This window comes from Podarcis bocagei (genome assembly GCF_964188305.1).
Source record: "Podarcis bocagei genome assembly, chromosome: 12".
Taxonomy (NCBI): Eukaryota; Metazoa; Chordata; class Lepidosauria; order Squamata; family Lacertidae; genus Podarcis; species Podarcis bocagei.
Genome location: NC_138137.1, coordinates 49,862,802 through 49,880,214, shown reverse-complemented (window position 1 = coordinate 49,880,214; position 17,413 = coordinate 49,862,802). Strand labels below are relative to the sequence as shown.

Sequence of the window (17,413 nt, the reverse complement as noted above, 5' to 3'; positions counted from 1 at the left end):
TTTGCCCCCCCGCCCCCATTTTTAGGGTGGTCCAAGCACAGATTATCATAATTCATGCATAAATGAAAATCTCTCCTCCTCAAATTCCCAGCCCTTTAGCTCACTGGCTTCCCTGTCAAATACGTGAATCAATCTCTAGGATGCATCATCAATACCTTGCAAATATGCACATGATTAAAAAAAAGAGTTACCAACAAAGTAGAGTTACAGATAGGTAGCCGTGTTGGTCTGCCATAGTCAAAATAAAAAAATTCCTTCCTGTAGCACCTTAAAGACCAACTAAGTTAGTTCTTGGTATAAGCTTTCGTGTGCATGCACACTTCTTCAGATACACTGAAACAGAAGTTGCCAGATCCTTCTATATAGTGAGAAGGTGGGGAGGGGTATTACTCAGAAGGGTGGTGGGAATGGGAGATTGGCAGATAGCTGAGATGAGCCTGTTGATAACTGAGAAAGCTCATACCAAGAACTAACTTAGTTGGTCTTTAAGGTGCTACTGGAAGGATTTTTTTTATTTCAACAAAGTAGAGTTTAGATTGAGGTTATTATGAGCATAGGTAACACTGGTGTTTCTTCTGAAGAAACACCAAATGTAGACCTTTCCTTTGTTGATTCCTGAGTGCAAATCCCTATCAGAAGTATAGATGCTCCAATGCCCCAATCCAGGTAAAGCCATGCATTAGGAGGAGGAGGCATCGGTGGTGCTGATCAGCTGCTAAGGAAAAGTGTGAGAAGGGCTGGATTTAAGGACTCCCTGCCTCCCTCTCTCTTGAGTTATCTATTGATCGACTGAAGGAATTGAAAAAGAAACAGCACCACACAGTAAAGTCACAATGAAAACCTGCAGTTAGTGGCAGCTAAAAAGTGGAGCAGCCAGTATTGATCAATGGTAACAGGAGAAACGCTCCTGAACATAATTAAGATGATAATAAATGTCGAACAGCAGATCAGTATAAGTTGGTTGGTTTTCTGAATGGGCATTGTTGGGCCGAAGCTTCAGAACAGTGGTTATTCATTCATTTATAGATCACTTCCTATGAAGCACCTTGAAGAAATTCCACAATGCCATAAAAGCAGATATAAAACAATTGCACAATAACAATAAAAACCATTACGTGTGTAAAAATAGTTAAAACGATTACATATATAAAAACTATTTCAAATCTAATACAGGTATCGACTGGGATGTTGTTTTTTAAAAAATCCCTTCTTAGAAAGCTTATTTGAAGAGGACAGTCTTCTGCAGACTCAGCAGACTTTTGCTTTGTGCTAAAAAAAAAAGTTCAGAGATTACAAAATCACAGAATACTAGAGTTGGAAGGGACCAATGCGGGGATCATTGAGTGGGGCTCAGACCTACAACCTTGGGATTAGGGGTCTCATGTTCTGCCAACTGAGCTATACCAGGAACTTCTCTCATAACACACACCTACGCTGTCAGCTTCCCAATGGCCATCATATTCCAACTAGTTATTGCCCATTTTGCAAATTCTGCGCTTCTGTTTCTCCACTTCTCCCACCCTCCAGTTTTGCATAATGAATATATATATATATATTGGCTGCTCTTTATCAGTATAGAATTAACAAATGCATTGTATGACATCTTGGATTATTTTTTTCTCCCTGTTCTTCCAGAACTCTTTGACCTAGAGGTAAATGAAAAGGTCCAGAAAGCAGTAGCAGAAAGACAGATGCCCAAAGTGGAATACACAGAAATCAAGATTCATGATTACAGTAAGGTTTTTCTTTTCTTTATGTCTTACGTATTTTTGTCTCTGCTTTTTAATTGAAACCCCCCAAATTAAAAAATAAACCCATGGAGGCTCTATCAGATTTAAGAGCATGTTCTGTGGGAAGGAAGGGGGTTAACCCTTACCTGCCCACCAGCATGGACTTGACAAAGGTGGCTCCCCTGAAGCATCTATTTGGCCCAGGAATAATGCTTTATGCCTGAAGCAACAGTAGTTTCTTCAGGAAGGATGGTCTTTGCAGGAACTGCAGTAGGATGCAAAGGGTTTCCCAACTCCTTATTTAAAAGAAAAAAAATTGACACATTAAATGCGATCGGACATATAAATATATCATCTGCTTTGAGCCTTGGAATAGGTATGTGCTGATGGACAGAGCCATAAATATATACTGACAGTAATTGCACAACTGTTTCCTCGGAACCTAGCTGTATGTTCAAAACCTGTCTTACATGCTGAATTATCTCTGCCTTGGTTTAAATATATTTAAAGCCACGAGTTGTTGGCTGTCCTGCGGCTAATGATACAAATCAGCTATCTATTAGCAAGTCTGATGGAATAAATTAATTAGGCAAGAGTGTCATGAGAAGATTGCAAAGCAAGCCGCTTAAACCTATTGGCTAATCTGGCTACTGATTGCCAGGATGTTGTCTATGCGCGCTGTAGTTAGCATTTTGAAAATAAACCAAGGCAGGAAGAATCTCCTGCAGTAGCCTCTTTATGTCTGCACCAATATGCACCACCCAAGGGGGTGAAAAACGTGAAGCACCATTATTTGTTCTTCTAAGACACATTCCTGCAACCAGTGAGCTGTTCCTGCAAATGCGCCTTCTTAATTTAGTTCATCCAATTAAGCCTTTTCTGCTTCGTTTTATTCTACCAGGGCAAGTTGCAATCAAACCCCTGGTGTTTAAAATGCACAAGAAGAACCCTTTGTCTTCAAAAACCCTGAAAGCAGGAAAAGAGGAAAGCAGCTTTCTCCTCCTCGCCGTGGGATATTTTTATTTCACGTAGTATTTCTCTTTCCCTCCCCTAGTGCTTCCAAAATATTGCTTTGCGGTTCTGCAGCTCGTCCACCTGCCTACAGGGGGAAATAATACATATCAGTGGCCACTAATTGCATGTTTGGTGCATGACCAAGCGACGCACTGTGCCTTGGCTCCAGATTCCCTGTCATCTTCGATAACACTGGGCAGGTTTCCTCTTTGAAGGCGTAGATATTCTGTTAAGGTGCTATTTGCCAAGCTAGTCTATGGACCACCATTTTGTTCCCACTGAGAAGCGCCGCTGTGTTACCAGCAAAAGAAAAATCTCATTCAGCATAATGACAACCTCCTCAAACTTAAGAGCTTCCTTATGTCTCTTATCTAGAATTGCCGATGCAGATTTCAAAGCCTGCCGTCTTCACCGAAAACATGCACTACCCCTTGCTTCTTGTTGTGTGAGTAACATTATGAATCGTATCGTTTTCAGGGGACATCCAGGCACCCAAGCCAGGCTGCGCTTTGCTTGTTGCTAGGAGAAACATGGGATTTTGGACATATGAGGTTAGGGAGTGGAGCAGTGCATGGCAAAGCCAGGCAAAAGCTGAGTAGCTGAGGACAGAATAGAGCAGGCGAGGAGCAAGGGGCCGTTGCAGCAAACAGGAAACGGCCATACTGGATCGGGGCCATAGCTCAGGGCCAGAGCATCTGTTCTGCACGCAGAACAGGTCCCAGCTTCAATTGCAGGTAGAGCTGAGATCTGTCTGAATCCCTGGAGAGCCTCTTCCAGTTGCTGTAGGCAATGCTGAGCTAGATTGGAGTCTGCTCCATTAGCATGAAGGGGGCACTGCCCACCAACTTCTGTTTTCAACGAGCTCCTATCTGCCTACTTTCAGCCAGTCCAGAGGGTGGCACTGCCTGTCAGCTTCCTCCCCATTCTTATCTCAGTGTTGCCCTTATAGAACGCAGCCGGGAGCAAGACAAGAGAAGAGTTAGTTGACTCTGCCTGCCATTGGCTCCTGTTCCGCCTTCCGTGGGCATCTCTGTGCTCTGCCCTGCCAGCCAGACACTGGGGGCACCAATGGCCTGACTCATCATAGGGCAACTACTCCATCTTCCTGCCTTCCAGACGGTTTCCCCATCTGGCCCAGTATTGTCTACTCTGACCCGCAGTAGCTCTCCAGGCTCCCAGGCAGAGAGGAGGTCTCTTTTTTCCCCATTGCCTGCTGGCTGATCCTTCCAGCTAGAGATGCCAGACACTGAACCTGGGACCTTCTGCATGAAAAGTATGGGCTCTGCCACAAGGAGTGGACAAATGTGTCCATTTCCGGTTCTCCCAGTTTCTCGTTTTTTCCAGTCCTCAATTCCGTCCTCCACATTTCTGCAATTAAAAGAAGGATAAAAAGAAATCCTCATGAAATTTCTTCAGCATTTTAGTACAAATTTATTGTAATAAACTTGTGCAGTTTTGAGAAATGTTCACATTTTTGCAAGCAATTTCAGCCAACACAATACATTTTGGAATGTTGTTTCCCCTAAAATATACATTTATATCTGCATGCTTTGGCCTAGTGGGCGCATTTTTCTGCACATTGCTTGGCTGGAAGACTGCATTTGCAAAATTCAGAAAAGTTGGGGTTTTTGAAGGGTGGCTGCTTTTCAGTTTGCTTCTTTCCGAAAGCGAGGATTGGGGCAGTTTGCTTTTCAATGCAAATTTTCCAGTGGTAATTTTCCAACCAAATGCCATTGCTCTTATCCAACTCCCATTCATTTATGATAGACAAGATGTATCTCTCTCTTACCAGCCTTAAAAATCAGTTCACCACATGAAGCAACTGCCTCATTGGCAGGGCACAGTCTGCTCATGCTGCCTGGGTCTTGAGAAATATTTGCTAATTGAAAACAGCAGTGGCACAAAACCATGATGTTCCCGTTCATCAGAACTTAGGCACAGGCAGAATATAAAGTTGGGGTGAAGACTCACATTATTAAATGCTCACCAATGTTAAGAACTTCCCAGCAAATAGAAAACCAGAGCAGCTGGGGGCTGGGATAGAATATATTCTCCCTTTTCAGTGCTTGCTTTCCATTCGTAGGGAGGTGTTGTTACAAATGTGAAGGAGCATTCAAAAGTGGGCTAGCCATCAACAAACGAGTCGCACACTTCATTCTATGACAGCCTAATTCTCCCGCATATACGGGCCTGATCAGACTCTGAACGGTTTCCTGGCTGGTCTCACATAATCCTTCCTGGGATGTGACCTTGAGCCATTGTGGAGCTGGCAGGATGAAAAGTAAATAAATACAGTCAAACAATTATTTTTTCCTTTGCAAGCGAAAAGAGGGCATGACATTGCCCGTGTGTTCCAAAATGTCACCCCGAAGCTGGCTTGAAGGGAGGACAAAAGCTCTGTCATGAAGCCTGCCGTACCACGTCAAAAATTATCTCTGGGGAAATGTGCTTCATTATACAAGTGCTTGAGGAAGATTGGTACTCATCAAGCTAACGACACTTGATTAGACTGCCTCAGAATGAGGATGCACTGCTGAGCTGTGTGTTGAATAAATGCAAATCAGGAAAGCTGTACGCACGGGAGATGGGGGGGGAGGGAGAGAGAAACCCCCACACAGGATCCAACCAACCTGAAAAGAATTTTCCTGTATCACTAAGTGCTACCGAATCCAGCAAACTAATCCAGCAAACATCCCCATCCTTTCCTGCAAGATTTTCTTGGTGGAAGATGCATTTGAGATATATAGCACCATAGAATTATAGATTTGAAAGGGCCCAATCCTCTGCAATGCAGGAATCTTTTGCCCAGTGTGGGGCTCAAACCATGACCCTGAGATTAGGAGTCTCGTGTTCTACCAACAGAGCTTCTGAGTTCAATTCATTGTGCTAATTTAACTTTCAAAGCCCTAAATTAGGCTCAGGGAACTAGCAGCCCTCTTCATTAACTCCCATCAGTCCTAGCCATCGTGGCGAGTGGTCAAGGATGGTGAAGGGAGTTGTAATTCAACAACACAACAGGTTTGCTGTTCCCGCCCTAGCTAGACTGAGCCCAGGAAATTTCAAGAGTGGGCCTCTTCCTGCACCCTAATACATTTTCAGATTCTGTTCTGGGTGCTTCCTCCACTGAGGGTTAGGCTGGTGTTCTTCCTCTTATAGCGTGGCACCATTCCCATCAAATTCTTTCTCCCAGCATGTCTACAAAGCTAACAACCTGGGCATTTTCAGAAGTGGGGCCTAAACTTTTTTGGTTTTTTGCAAGGGTTTTTGGGGGGAGAGGAAGTTGCAGTTAGTAGACTGTGAGAACATGCTGGGCTGGCCTAATGTAGATAGAATTTTAATTTTTTAATTTTTAATAAAAAAAAAATATTTGTGATGAAATTGCTTGAGGAGCTGTTGTAACTGGCAGTTACACACTTAGTTGAGGACCTTTTTTGTCTCAGGGTGAAAGGTGATATGAAAATAATTTATTTTAAGACAAAATGAAATTGCTGCTGCGTTCACACTGCTTCACCAAAGACCCATCACTGCCTTTTGAAATCTGAAGCGGATATGCTGCCGCCACGAGAAGTTAAATGTGCATGTGCCCGAAGAAAATAAAATCTGACATCTTGGCTTGGCAAGGAAACGCATTGTGATATATCACACTTCACATTGCTGTTAACTTATCTGTTTGGCTGCGACCCTGAAAAGAAAGAAAAAATAAGCTCCGTTCCTTTCAGCCATGAAACATGTAGGGCAACAGGAAGCCTCTGACTTTCTGTGCTTGTCTGTCAGCTCCGGAGGAGGGGCTTTTGCATCTCAGCCAGAGTGGTAGTTCCAGGACTTGTCAGCAACAAGCTTGGGTATCCATTGAGGCCCATGGCCTGGCAGATCATAGAGTTGGAAGATCATAGAGTTGGCCTGGAGATCGTAGAGTTGGAAGGGACCCTGAGGATCATCTCGTCCAACCTCCTGAAATGCTGGAATATGCAGCTGTCCCATGCGGGGATTGAACCTGCAACCTTGGCATCATCAGCACCATGCCCTAACCAACCGAGCTATCCAGCCGATGCTGATGTCACCTACTGATTTCCTATAGTAGGGGTGTCTGAAAGCAGCATGAAATGCATAAAAGATGCAGCTGTCATCGGGGCCTCTGGGGCAATCGCCCACATTTCCCAGCAGAATGAAACCTGGACAGGACTTGTATTTGGGGGTGAGAGAGGCAGGATGAAGACACACAGTATGTGTGCCTGCTAGCCCACAAAAACGTGCTGCTGGCCTTGTACAAGGAGGTTCATGAGCTCCAGGTAAGGGGGGCGCATGCACATTTTATGAATGTGCAATCTGCTGTTTCAGCTGTTAGCCATAAATGTGAGAAGTTGGGATTTTGCATTCACTTGAACTTAGGAAGGAGCAATGGAAGCAGGTCAGACCACCAGGAGTGGAGGAGAAGTTCTGTTCAAAGGTGAATATTGCCCAATTTGCACTTTCCAAAACAGAGCAAGAACTGAAACACAACCATCCTTCAAAAATTCGCAATTCTCCAAATTCTGAAACGCAGTCCCTCCGGCTGAGTAATGTGTACAAAAAATGCATGTTGTGGGGTAATGTGCATGTAGTATTAGTGAAAGCAGTATATGAAAATGCACTATATGGGAGAAGATTGTGCTGCAAAAATGTGCATATTTGACAAAATTGCATATAGACATGTGTATTAGGAGGAGGAAATGCTCCTGGTCAGATGCTGGTCAATTTTCATGAGGACTTTAAAAAAATGAGAATACTTGCAAGCTGATATAAAAACTTGGAGAAATGAATTTAGGGTTGGAAAAATGAGAGCCTGAAATTGACAGATTCACCCACCCCTATATCAGACTATTTGTCCACCTGCCTCAGTAGTGTCTACTCCAGCCTTTCTCAGCCTGTTACCCTCCAGATGTTTGGGCTGCAGCTTCCAAAATCCTGGACCACTGGCCGTGCTGACTTGGGCTGATGGAGGGCACTAAGTGGATCTGCTCCAGCCTTTCTCAGCCTTGGTTTCCCAGATGGTGTTGGACTACCACTCCCATAAGCCCTAGCCATTCACGGATGATGGGAATTTAGTCTAACATCTGGGAGACCCAGGTTAAGAAAGGCTGGTCTGTTCTGACTGGCAGTGGCTCCCAAGCAGATGTCTCTCCCATCGCCTGCTGCCTTGGCTCTTTGAACTGAAGACCCCAGAGGTTGCAGCTGGAGCCTTCTGCTTTTACAGCGCGTGATGCAACCCTGAGCTGCAGCTCCTTCCTCTCCTGTTGCTTCCCTAAACCATTCGTTGTCACTGTGCATCGTAACGAGATACCACTTGCTTTGTTCTTGTTTTATAGCGACGGGACTCCAGGCACACAGAGCGTGACGGAAAAGTTTGAGGTGAACTGGGAGAGCGTCATGGTCAGCTCGCATGGCGCCATTGTGATGAAGTTTGATGGGCGTGGAAGTGGTTTCCAAGGGACCAAGCTGCTCCACGACGTGAAGAGGCGGTTGGGTGTTTTCGAGGAAAAGGACCAGACGGAGGCTGTCTGGTGAATGAAAGAATCCTCTGGGGGATTGGTTTTGTTTGTAACTGCATCCTGGAAATTGCTGCTGTTGCTTTTCAATGATTTGTACTATTCCATTTTTTAAAATGTGGTGGCGTTGCAAAAGAACATGGTGTCTGCTCAGGACAGCAAACGTCGCCTCTGCCTTTTGGCAGCTGATGCTTTTGCATATGAACTTGAAATTCTGCCTGTGCTCTGTTAATGCATCCTGGCTGCAATATTCAAGGCACCCTCTTACTTTAAGATAATCAAATTGTCCTGCTTTCTTTCTTTTTTTTCAGCACAATGCTGCAAAACACATACATTGATAAGTCGAGAGTCGGTGTATTTGGAAAGGTGAGTGGCTTTTCAGCCTTCACCTTCAGCTTAAGAGTTTAGATCTGCATCTTGATTGAGTGAGCGTGTCTGCGGTTTATTATGGTCGTCTTTTTAACAGCGGCACGTTGCTTGTTGATTCTGAGAGAGAGAGAGAGAGAGAGAGAGAGAGAGAGAGAGAGAGAGAGAGCGAGAGCGCCTTGGGTTTTTAATCAAGTCATCAATCTGTGTTTTCTTGTAAATCCTGCCTTGGAAGAGGAAGATGCCAAGTGTTTGGGAGAAAATACTGTGTTGTGAGGCTTTGCTTTCCCTTGCCCTCTCGCCTTTATTTTTACACATTAATTCCTGGATAATATTCATTCCCTCTCTCTCTCGAGGCCTGTTGAATTGTAAGTGGAATTGATTCAAACCTACATAAGGTTTGCTGGTGTGCCTTTCAAAGGGGATCAGTAAAATGCAAAATAATAATAATAATAATAAATCCCTAAAACATTAAATCTCTAGGCGGATTTCAAGCAACCAAACAACAAAAATTACTGTGGCCCTCCAGAGACTGCTGGACTCCCAACTCTCATCTGCTCCAGCCAGCATGGCCAATGGTCAGGGCTGATAGGCATTGTGGTCCAAAGGCACCTGCAGGGTTACGCAACCCCCCACCCTGTGAATAAGCAGCATATTTTAATACATAGAGCATACCACAGAAGAGCCTTTTATATATTATTATTATTATTATTATTATTATTATTATTATTATTATTAATTTATTTATACCCTGCCCATCTGGCTGGGCTTCCCCAGCCACCCTGGGAGGCTTCCAACCAAATATTAAAATACAGTAATACATCAAACATTAAAAGCTTCCCTTCAGATGTCTTCTAAAAGTTTGGTAGTTGTTGTTCTCTTTGACATCTGGTGGGAGGGTGTTCCACAGGGCGGGCGCCACTACTGAGAAGGCCCTGTGCCTGGTTCCCTGTAACTTGGCTTCTTGCAGTGAGGGAACTCTCAGAAGGCCCTTGGCATTGGACCTCAGAGTCTGGGTAGAACGATGGGGGTGGAGATGCTCCTTCAGATATATTGGACTGAGGCCATTTAGGGCATCTCCTGCTTATTTGGAAACTTTTCCCTTTTGGATTTCCATTTACTGAGGTATTAAAATATGGGCAGCATTGTGATGTGGTGCGTTCTCTCCATCTGAGAAGGATTGTTTTTACATTCCAGCCCTCATCTTGTTGCTTCTTCCCCTTTCCTCTCAGGATTATGGAGGCTACTTGAGCTCTTACATCCTCCTTTCTGGAGAAGAGAATAAAGACCCTGTCTTCTCCTGTGGCGCTGCTCTTTCCCCACTGACGGACTTCAGATTATATGGTAAATACTGACAGACACGGGGACATGGATGGCTTCATTGGCTCAGCAATCACACTGTGCAAGTGCTCATGGGCTTTGAGAATCTAAGTGAGCTTCATGGCTAAGGGCGGGGGGATTTGAACCCGGGTCTCCTAGGTCCTATTCTGGCACCTGAACCGCTACACCGCATTGGGTTTGGAAGGCACCCTTCCATACGAATATTCTCGATGTTGCTTGCATCCATAAGCAATAAACATCAGCAAAACAGTGTAAGGATTATGACAGCAGATAAAACTAGCAGCAATAAAGTTGAAGTCCTCAGAAAAAGTAAGAAGTCCAGGCAAGCCTCCTTAGGCAGGGATTTCCCTGATCAGGAGCCCACAATTAAGAATGCCATCTTCTCCCCAGGTGGTGGCCTCCCCATGCCTGACTGCAGATGGCACTTTGGGGACAAACTCCAGTTATAATCTCAGCACCTGAATGGTGTCTGGGACAGATACAGTGGTGCCTCGCAAGACGAAAAGAATCCGTTCTGTGATTCTCTTCGTCTAGCGGTCTTTTCGTCTTGCGAAGCAAGCCCATTGACGGATTAGCGGATTAGCGCTATTAGCGGCTTTTAGTGGCTTATCTGCTGATCGGATCAGCTGATAAGCGGCTTAGAGGCTTAGAAAAAGGGGGGAAAGGGAAAAAAAAACAGCAGGAACTCGCAAGACATTGTCGTCTTGCGAAGCAAGCCCATAGGAGATTCGTTTTGCGAAGCACCTCCAAAACGGAAAACTCTTTTGTCTAGCGAGTTTTCCGTCTTGCGAGGCATTCGTCTTGCGGGGCACCACTGTAATTCCTTTCAGCTTTGGCCAGCGACATGCCCAAAAGGATAAAATGGTATCTTTGTTTAAAAATCTTTATTTGCCCAGATAAATAAAGTGACAAAAATCCTCCAAAATTAAAAAGCTTGCAAGCACCTCAGAGGAGAAACCAGGCCAAAGAAAGCACAGTTGGTTTTATTTATTTATTTTGCTGTTTGAAATATTGGCCTGAGCTTGGTAATGCCTCACTGATTTCCCTTTGTTTGTTTCAGCTTCGGCCTTTTCAGAAAGATACTTGGGATTACAAGGGATTGACAATAAAGCATATGAGGTAATGACTTGGATAACGGAGCTGGCAGAAGGAGCCTCTATTTTTAGCACAGATGCAACACACAGCTTTGATTTTTAGCCCTGCCCTCTTGGTGCTGCTTGCGGGCACATAATTTGGATCGCAGGAGAATCCGCTGGTGGCAGAGGCTGTGTGTGTGTGTGTGTGTTTCATGCATTATCATAGGTGTGCTCATCTGTTTAGGGGGTTTCAATCTTGCCTTCCAATGCAGCAAAATAAATAAATCGCTGGATGGCTTCCAAAAATGTAAGTGTTGGATAATACAAGATCTCAAAAATGGTGAGCAGTACCTGAACCTAAACTAAAATAGTGCCGGGTTAATTTGATTGGAGAGTGGCACTGCCTCTCCTGAGGGCCTTTATGAGTCCAAATTCTAGGTCTGGGTGGGCTTGCAGAAACAGTAACAGTTTTCAGCAGGCGTCTAAAACAGCTGAGCGAAGATGCCTGTCGCATGTCAATAGGAAGGCAGTTCCAAAGCCCAGCAGGTGCTGCCTCCTTGTTGTTAAGTCCACTGGTTAATTTTCATGCTCAGTAAAGTTCTCAAAGAACTATTAGTGCAAGGACATAAAATGCTGAAACTCACCTCTCTTTTAATCTCAGACTACTAAACTGGCACATAAAGCGATGTCCATGAAAGATCAGAAGTTTTTGATCATTCATGCAACTGCTGATGGTAAGGCCTCTGCGAACACAATCTGTTAGCAGCACATTTTGCATGTTTAAAATTATTATTATTATTATTCAGTTTTTATCATTATTCTGGCACTTAATGATCCTAATCTGATTTTACAGAGAAAATCCACTTCCAGCACACTGCTGACCTCATCACACACCTAATTAGGGCAAAGGCTAATTACAGCTTGCAGGTAAAGTATTGTTATGTGTTCATGTTCTTTTCATTAATACACATTATCTGCATAGGCAATTTTGCATTCAGTCAGTGCGGTGCTTTATAGCGAAATTGCAGTGATGTACTTTTTGACCACATGGACAATCGTGGCTCTTAGTGGCTGCCAGAGATTGATGACCCCACATTGCAAACATGCAATAATATGGAGAAGTAGAAGTTGGGGCATGAAAACTGGCTGCTATAAGGAGGAGGATCAATAGGCATGTTCTGTTCTGTGGTTTGCCTATTGAAGGATGCAGCTTTAAAAGCCTCAAAACGGCAAACTCCACAACTATACCAATGAAGTAGCAAGCCATAGGAGATAGCTGTTAGGGGTGCACAAGCATCCTATAATAAGACCCAAGAGGGCGGGGGTTTTGTGAACATTCAATGTATTAAAAAAGACCTCTGTGGTCCTCTCATTGATTGCCCCCCTCTGCTTCCCACTTCCCCAGCCCCAAAAGACCCAAAATCCACCTTTGGGTCCAGAAAAGAGGGAAGCAGCAGTGGCGTCAGCAGGTACCCCCCGAGCCCCAACACAGAGTATTTTCCAGTCCCAGAATCCTTGGAAGAAAGACAACAGTGCTTGCCCCACAGGAGAGGGCCTTCATCCCATCATGGGAATGGTCATAAACAGGGTCATTAACCAACCAGCCCCAGTTCTGTGCCTGGTGGGAAAACACACTCTCCCACTGGGAGCACCTCCTCCCACCAGCAGTTTCCCTTTAGCCAGATCCAAAGGTAAGTCCTCGTCTAGACTTCATTTGGCTTCCTGCTACAGCTGCCCGGTTAAGCCAAAGGAAGCCTAAGACAAAGAGGTGGCTGTCCAGTTGCCAATTATTTCATCTTTCTTTCTTTCTTTCTTTCTTTCTTTCTTTCTTTCTTTCTTTCTTTCTTTCTTTCTTTGTAAATAAGGCCATAAATTACTTTATCCATTGACTTCTTGTCCTCCCCTTCCATGGTTTCCATATTTACCATTGAATGTTGCACATTTCACATATACTATTCAATACATCAATTTTAACCTATTTATCTTAATAATGCTGTTGCTCATATTTCAAACCCTGCTTGCATTTTCATCTCACTATAGTAGTTCTTTAGATACTCAATAAAAGGCTTCCAGTCCTCAGTGAATTTTTCATCATTTTGGTCTCTAATCATTGCTGTTCATCTTGCCAGTTCCACGTACTCCATCACTGTCAAAAGCCATTCTTCCTTTGTTGTAACCTCTCCTCCTTTCCATCTTTGGTCATACAGTATTTGTGCTGCTGTTGTTATATACATAAAAATGTTAACCAACTCTTTGGGTACATCATTATCTATAATTCCTAGAAGAAAAGCTTCAGGTCTCTTGGGAATCTTCAACTAGAACATCTTTTTAATCTCATTATATATCATTTCCCAATAGCCCTTGGCTTTTTTTACAAGGCCACCACATACAGGAAAAAAAGTTCCTTCTGTCCTTTTACACTTCTAACACATACTCGATTTTGTTTTGTACATTTTGGCTAACTTTTTTTGGTGTTAAATGCAGTCTATAAATAATCTTCATATAGTTTTTTCTTAGAGTGTTACAAGCAGTAAATCTTGGGGTAAAGGTAAAGGGTCCCCTGACCATTAGGTCCAGTCATGACTGACTCTGGGGTTGCGGCGCCCATCTCGCTTTATTGGCCAAGGGAGCCGGCGTACAGCTTCCGGGTCATGTGGCCAGCATGACTAAGTCGCTTCTGGCGAACCGCGACCTTCTGATCGGCAAGTCCTAGGCTCTGTGGTTTAACCCACAGCGCCACCCGCATCCTTAAATCTTGGGTTACCCTTCCACAACTTCTTCCACGAAGACATCGCTATATTATGTCCCACATCTCTTGCCCAATGAATCATTGCCGCTTACTTCATATTTTTAAGGGTCAAATGCCCTCACCATCTCTGCGTTTAGCCCAGAGGATAGCAAAGCTGCTCTGGATTTGAGAGGATGAGCTTGGATGTTTCTCAAGGAGGATTTCAACTCCAGCTGTGGCACATCTTTACCTGTCCACCTGCTCACGGCGGCCTTCCTTTCTTTTCAGATATACCCCGATGAAGGTCATTACTTCAACAACCCAGCCCTGGAACAGCACCTGTACAAGTCCATAGTCAATTTCTTCGCGGAGTGTTTCAAACCCCAGGACAAACCCCCCGTAGTAGCAACAAAAGAGGAAGACGATGAGGAATAACCCTTCAAGCTTGTGCTCATGAGCACAAGGCAGTTTATAATAAATAATAATAATAATAATAATAATAATAATATGCAACTGAATCTCTCTGTTTCCCCCCCGGAGAAAGAAGCATTACATGAGCATGTATTTAACAAAAACTGAAAAGGTGAAGCAGTCCGCTGCTGCTTGTACTAGATCATGACTCTTTCCTGAACAAGAGAACATTTAAGCATGAGGAACTCAGCAGAAACTGCTGTTCAAAATGAGAAAAGGAAAAGAAAGGATCTTCTTGTCTTCTCTTGCCACAAAGTGACTTCTGGAGTAAGATGCTCAAATCAGGAAACTGGACTTAGAAGGAGATTCCCCCAAGATGACTATTAAACAAACCCGTTTGCATTGAAAGTATTCAAGCGGTAGGAATGAAAAACCCACCATCCGTCTGTGTTAGGGTTCCCTTAGTTAGCACCTCATTGTCTCAGATAAGACTACCAACCATGGAATAAAGATTATAGCACAATTATTTTTCCAAGGTACCATTTATGTGTTGTTTGCCCATTGTCCTCTGCATTTCGGATAATTGGTCGTTGCTACAGAACTGCTCCGCTAAGCAGAGGTTTCCTTTGTAGCAAGCCCTGCTGTAGTCACACTAACTTTTAATTAAAGTTCATGCACTGTATAGGTCTTTCTGTATATAGTGTTTATCTGCCACTTCCTTTTCCTTCGGCCTTGTACTAATCCTTTAGCTCTGCAATGTATTCTGGGTAAGGGGAGAGGGGAGAAATTGCTTAAATACAGTAGACTACATGGTGTAGGGTCCCCTTTCTTCCTAAAACATGCAGGAACTCTCTTCCTGGAGATTTCTTTAATGCACTGATTACAACTTAGCTTTTTGGGTCTTGTTAACATGAAACAGGCTTTTAAGCAATCTGTCCAATGCTTTTAAAAAACAACAAAGTCGTAATGGGGCAGGGGAGGGGCAACGAGATCTGCCTGACAGTTGTCACACCACATAGTTTAAAGGCCTACCAGTGCAAGGTCAAGAACTGCAGCTGTCCTGCAAAACAGCAAGCTTCTGGTCCTCATTGTTGTGGAGAATGGCTGGGGCATCTCTTTGGGACCTAAAGCAGGGGTCGGCAAGGTTTACCTTGCCTGGGTCGGTTCACTCCAGTGGAGATCCCTCTGTGGGCCAGATTGTGTGTGCGCCCGCGATTTCCGGCGTCTGTGCCTGCACAGATGCACTTTTCAGTGCTGCAAAAGCGAGTCCCCACACCGCGCTGGTTTAGTGCAGCACATGGGGTCTCACCAAGTAAGCGGCTTGGTTCGGGGGCATCACAGGGGGCGGTTAAACAACCCCCATGGGCTGCTTGTGGCCCATGGGCTTTAGGTTGCCGACCCCTGACAGATCTTGACAGTGTTTAGAGGCTAAGATTCCCTGCCTTGCTATGTCAGCTGCCTGGCTAGATCAAAGCACGGGTTGCCTACTCAGTTGTGCGGCAATTTCTTCTCCCCTAACTCTTCCACGGCTCCAACCTGTGTTGACTGTAATCATCCCAAATCTGCAGATATTACCATCACAATAACGTATGCATTTTAATCAGTGCTAACAAAAGTGTTTTGTTTTGTTTTGTTTTTTTGGTCTTATCTCTTGTTGTGATGATGAAACCTAGGTTTTGGGATTGCAAGTTTGCATTTCTTTTTTCCTCATTGGCTTCTAAACGCAGCCCTCTTCCTCTCTACAGTTCCCTCCTATTCCCACGCACCAACCCCTGCTTGCTAGAGTCCTGGGAGAGACAAATATATTTCAAACCATTTTGAACCCCCTCACACCTTTTCTTCTTCCTTTGTCTGTTTCTGTTTTGGCTAATGTAAATTATTCTGACCAAATGTACAGCTAGTATGAATACTGTATAATTCATTTTGTTGTATATAACAGGAATGTAAGTCTTTGATTTGTCGAGTCTCCCTCCCTGAGTCCCTTCTGCAATCCAGTATTATTACGTCTTGTGTTCAGCATGCATGCAATAACACTTGTTTGTTTATTAAGACCCCTTGGAGGTATTCATTCGAACTATATCAATTGTGCGATCCTTTATTATTACTATTACTATTATTATTATTATTATTATTTGGACAGCTTGAATGTCAATGCCAATTTCTACATTTTTACATTGTGGCTGTTGGTAAATTGCCCATCCCAGGCAGCAGTGCGATGCGGATCACTTTCGCAGCATTCCTCGTTTTCCTCTGTTTCGTTTTAGGTTCAGTCTGTTGGCTGTTGGTGGTAATTAGATCACCATGGGAGATAATTCCAGTGGGGAGTGAGGACATTTCTCTTCTCTTCCCTCCCTCCCTCCCTCCCTCCCTCCCTTCCTTCCTTCCTTCCTTCCTTCCCCTCTCTCTCTCATAAATTATCGTTCATCAGAATTCACGTGAACAGGGACTGCAGAATAATGCTGCTTCCTCCGGCCAAATTCCAAATAGACCATGTGAATGCTACAGATGTCCAGGTTTCAATAAACTTTTTGTGGCTGGTATGCCTGAACTGAATTTGAGCAGAGGAGCTCACTGACTGCTCTGTTCGTAACCTTTTGTAGAGGGAAAGCCCAGGTGCGCCATAGTAGTGTTTGTTCATCTATAAAATAAAGCATTATTTTACCACCAGGTTGCTGTGCTTACTTTTTGTTCAATAATATGTGGCCGTTTGTAGAAGGCACTGAAACCATCCTTGACCGTCTGCACTGTGCTATACGCCTCAATATTTTCCCTGCAAGCCAAATGGAGGAGAAGGAGGAGTTTGGACTTGATATCCTGCCTTTCACTCACCTTAAGGAGTCTCAAAAGGGCTAACATTCTCCTTTCCCTTCCTCCCCCACAACAAACACTCTGTGAGGTGAGTGATGCTGAGAGACTTCAGAGAAGCGTGTCTAGCCCAAGGTCACCCAGCAGCTGCATGTGGAGGAGCGGGGAAGCGAACCTGGTTCACCAGATTACCAGTTCACCACTCTTAACCACTACACCACGCTTCCCTGCTCCTCCTTTGCTGCTTATGGGGGCTTCATTACAGGCCCCAACTCTCACTCACATTTTCCCCACACTGAGTGCCATTGACATCAAGGTGCTTTGACCCATTTTCAGCTTTGTCACATACCTTGTCACAACTCCCAGGACCCCATCCTATGGGAGTGGGAGAGAAATGTGATTCAGTTTGCATTTATC

At 44.2% G+C, this 17,413-nt stretch overlaps 1 protein-coding gene across 6 annotated transcripts in view; it reads left to right on the top strand.

Annotated features, from left to right (window-relative positions):
• DPP6 (dipeptidyl peptidase like 6) overlaps window positions 1–16,858 on the top strand; it is a 527,660-nt gene extending 510,802 nt beyond the window's left edge. For all 6 annotated transcript variants that reach the window (XM_081163567.1, XM_081163565.1, XM_081163563.1 and 3 more), the window contains exons 18-26: window positions 1,636–1,734; window positions 3,120–3,189; window positions 8,090–8,284; window positions 8,581–8,635; window positions 9,868–9,979; window positions 11,037–11,095; window positions 11,714–11,786; window positions 11,906–11,979; window positions 14,069–16,858. In XM_081163567.1, the coding sequence (XP_081019693.1) occupies window positions 1,636–1,734; window positions 3,120–3,189; window positions 8,090–8,284; window positions 8,581–8,635; window positions 9,868–9,979; window positions 11,037–11,095; window positions 11,714–11,786; window positions 11,906–11,979; window positions 14,069–14,215 (884 nt within the window). In that variant the 3' untranslated portion in view covers window positions 14,216–16,858. The remainder of the gene's footprint in view (window positions 1–1,635; window positions 1,735–3,119; window positions 3,190–8,089; window positions 8,285–8,580; window positions 8,636–9,867; window positions 9,980–11,036; window positions 11,096–11,713; window positions 11,787–11,905; window positions 11,980–14,068) is intronic.
• Window positions 16,859–17,413: the final 555 nt, after the last annotated feature.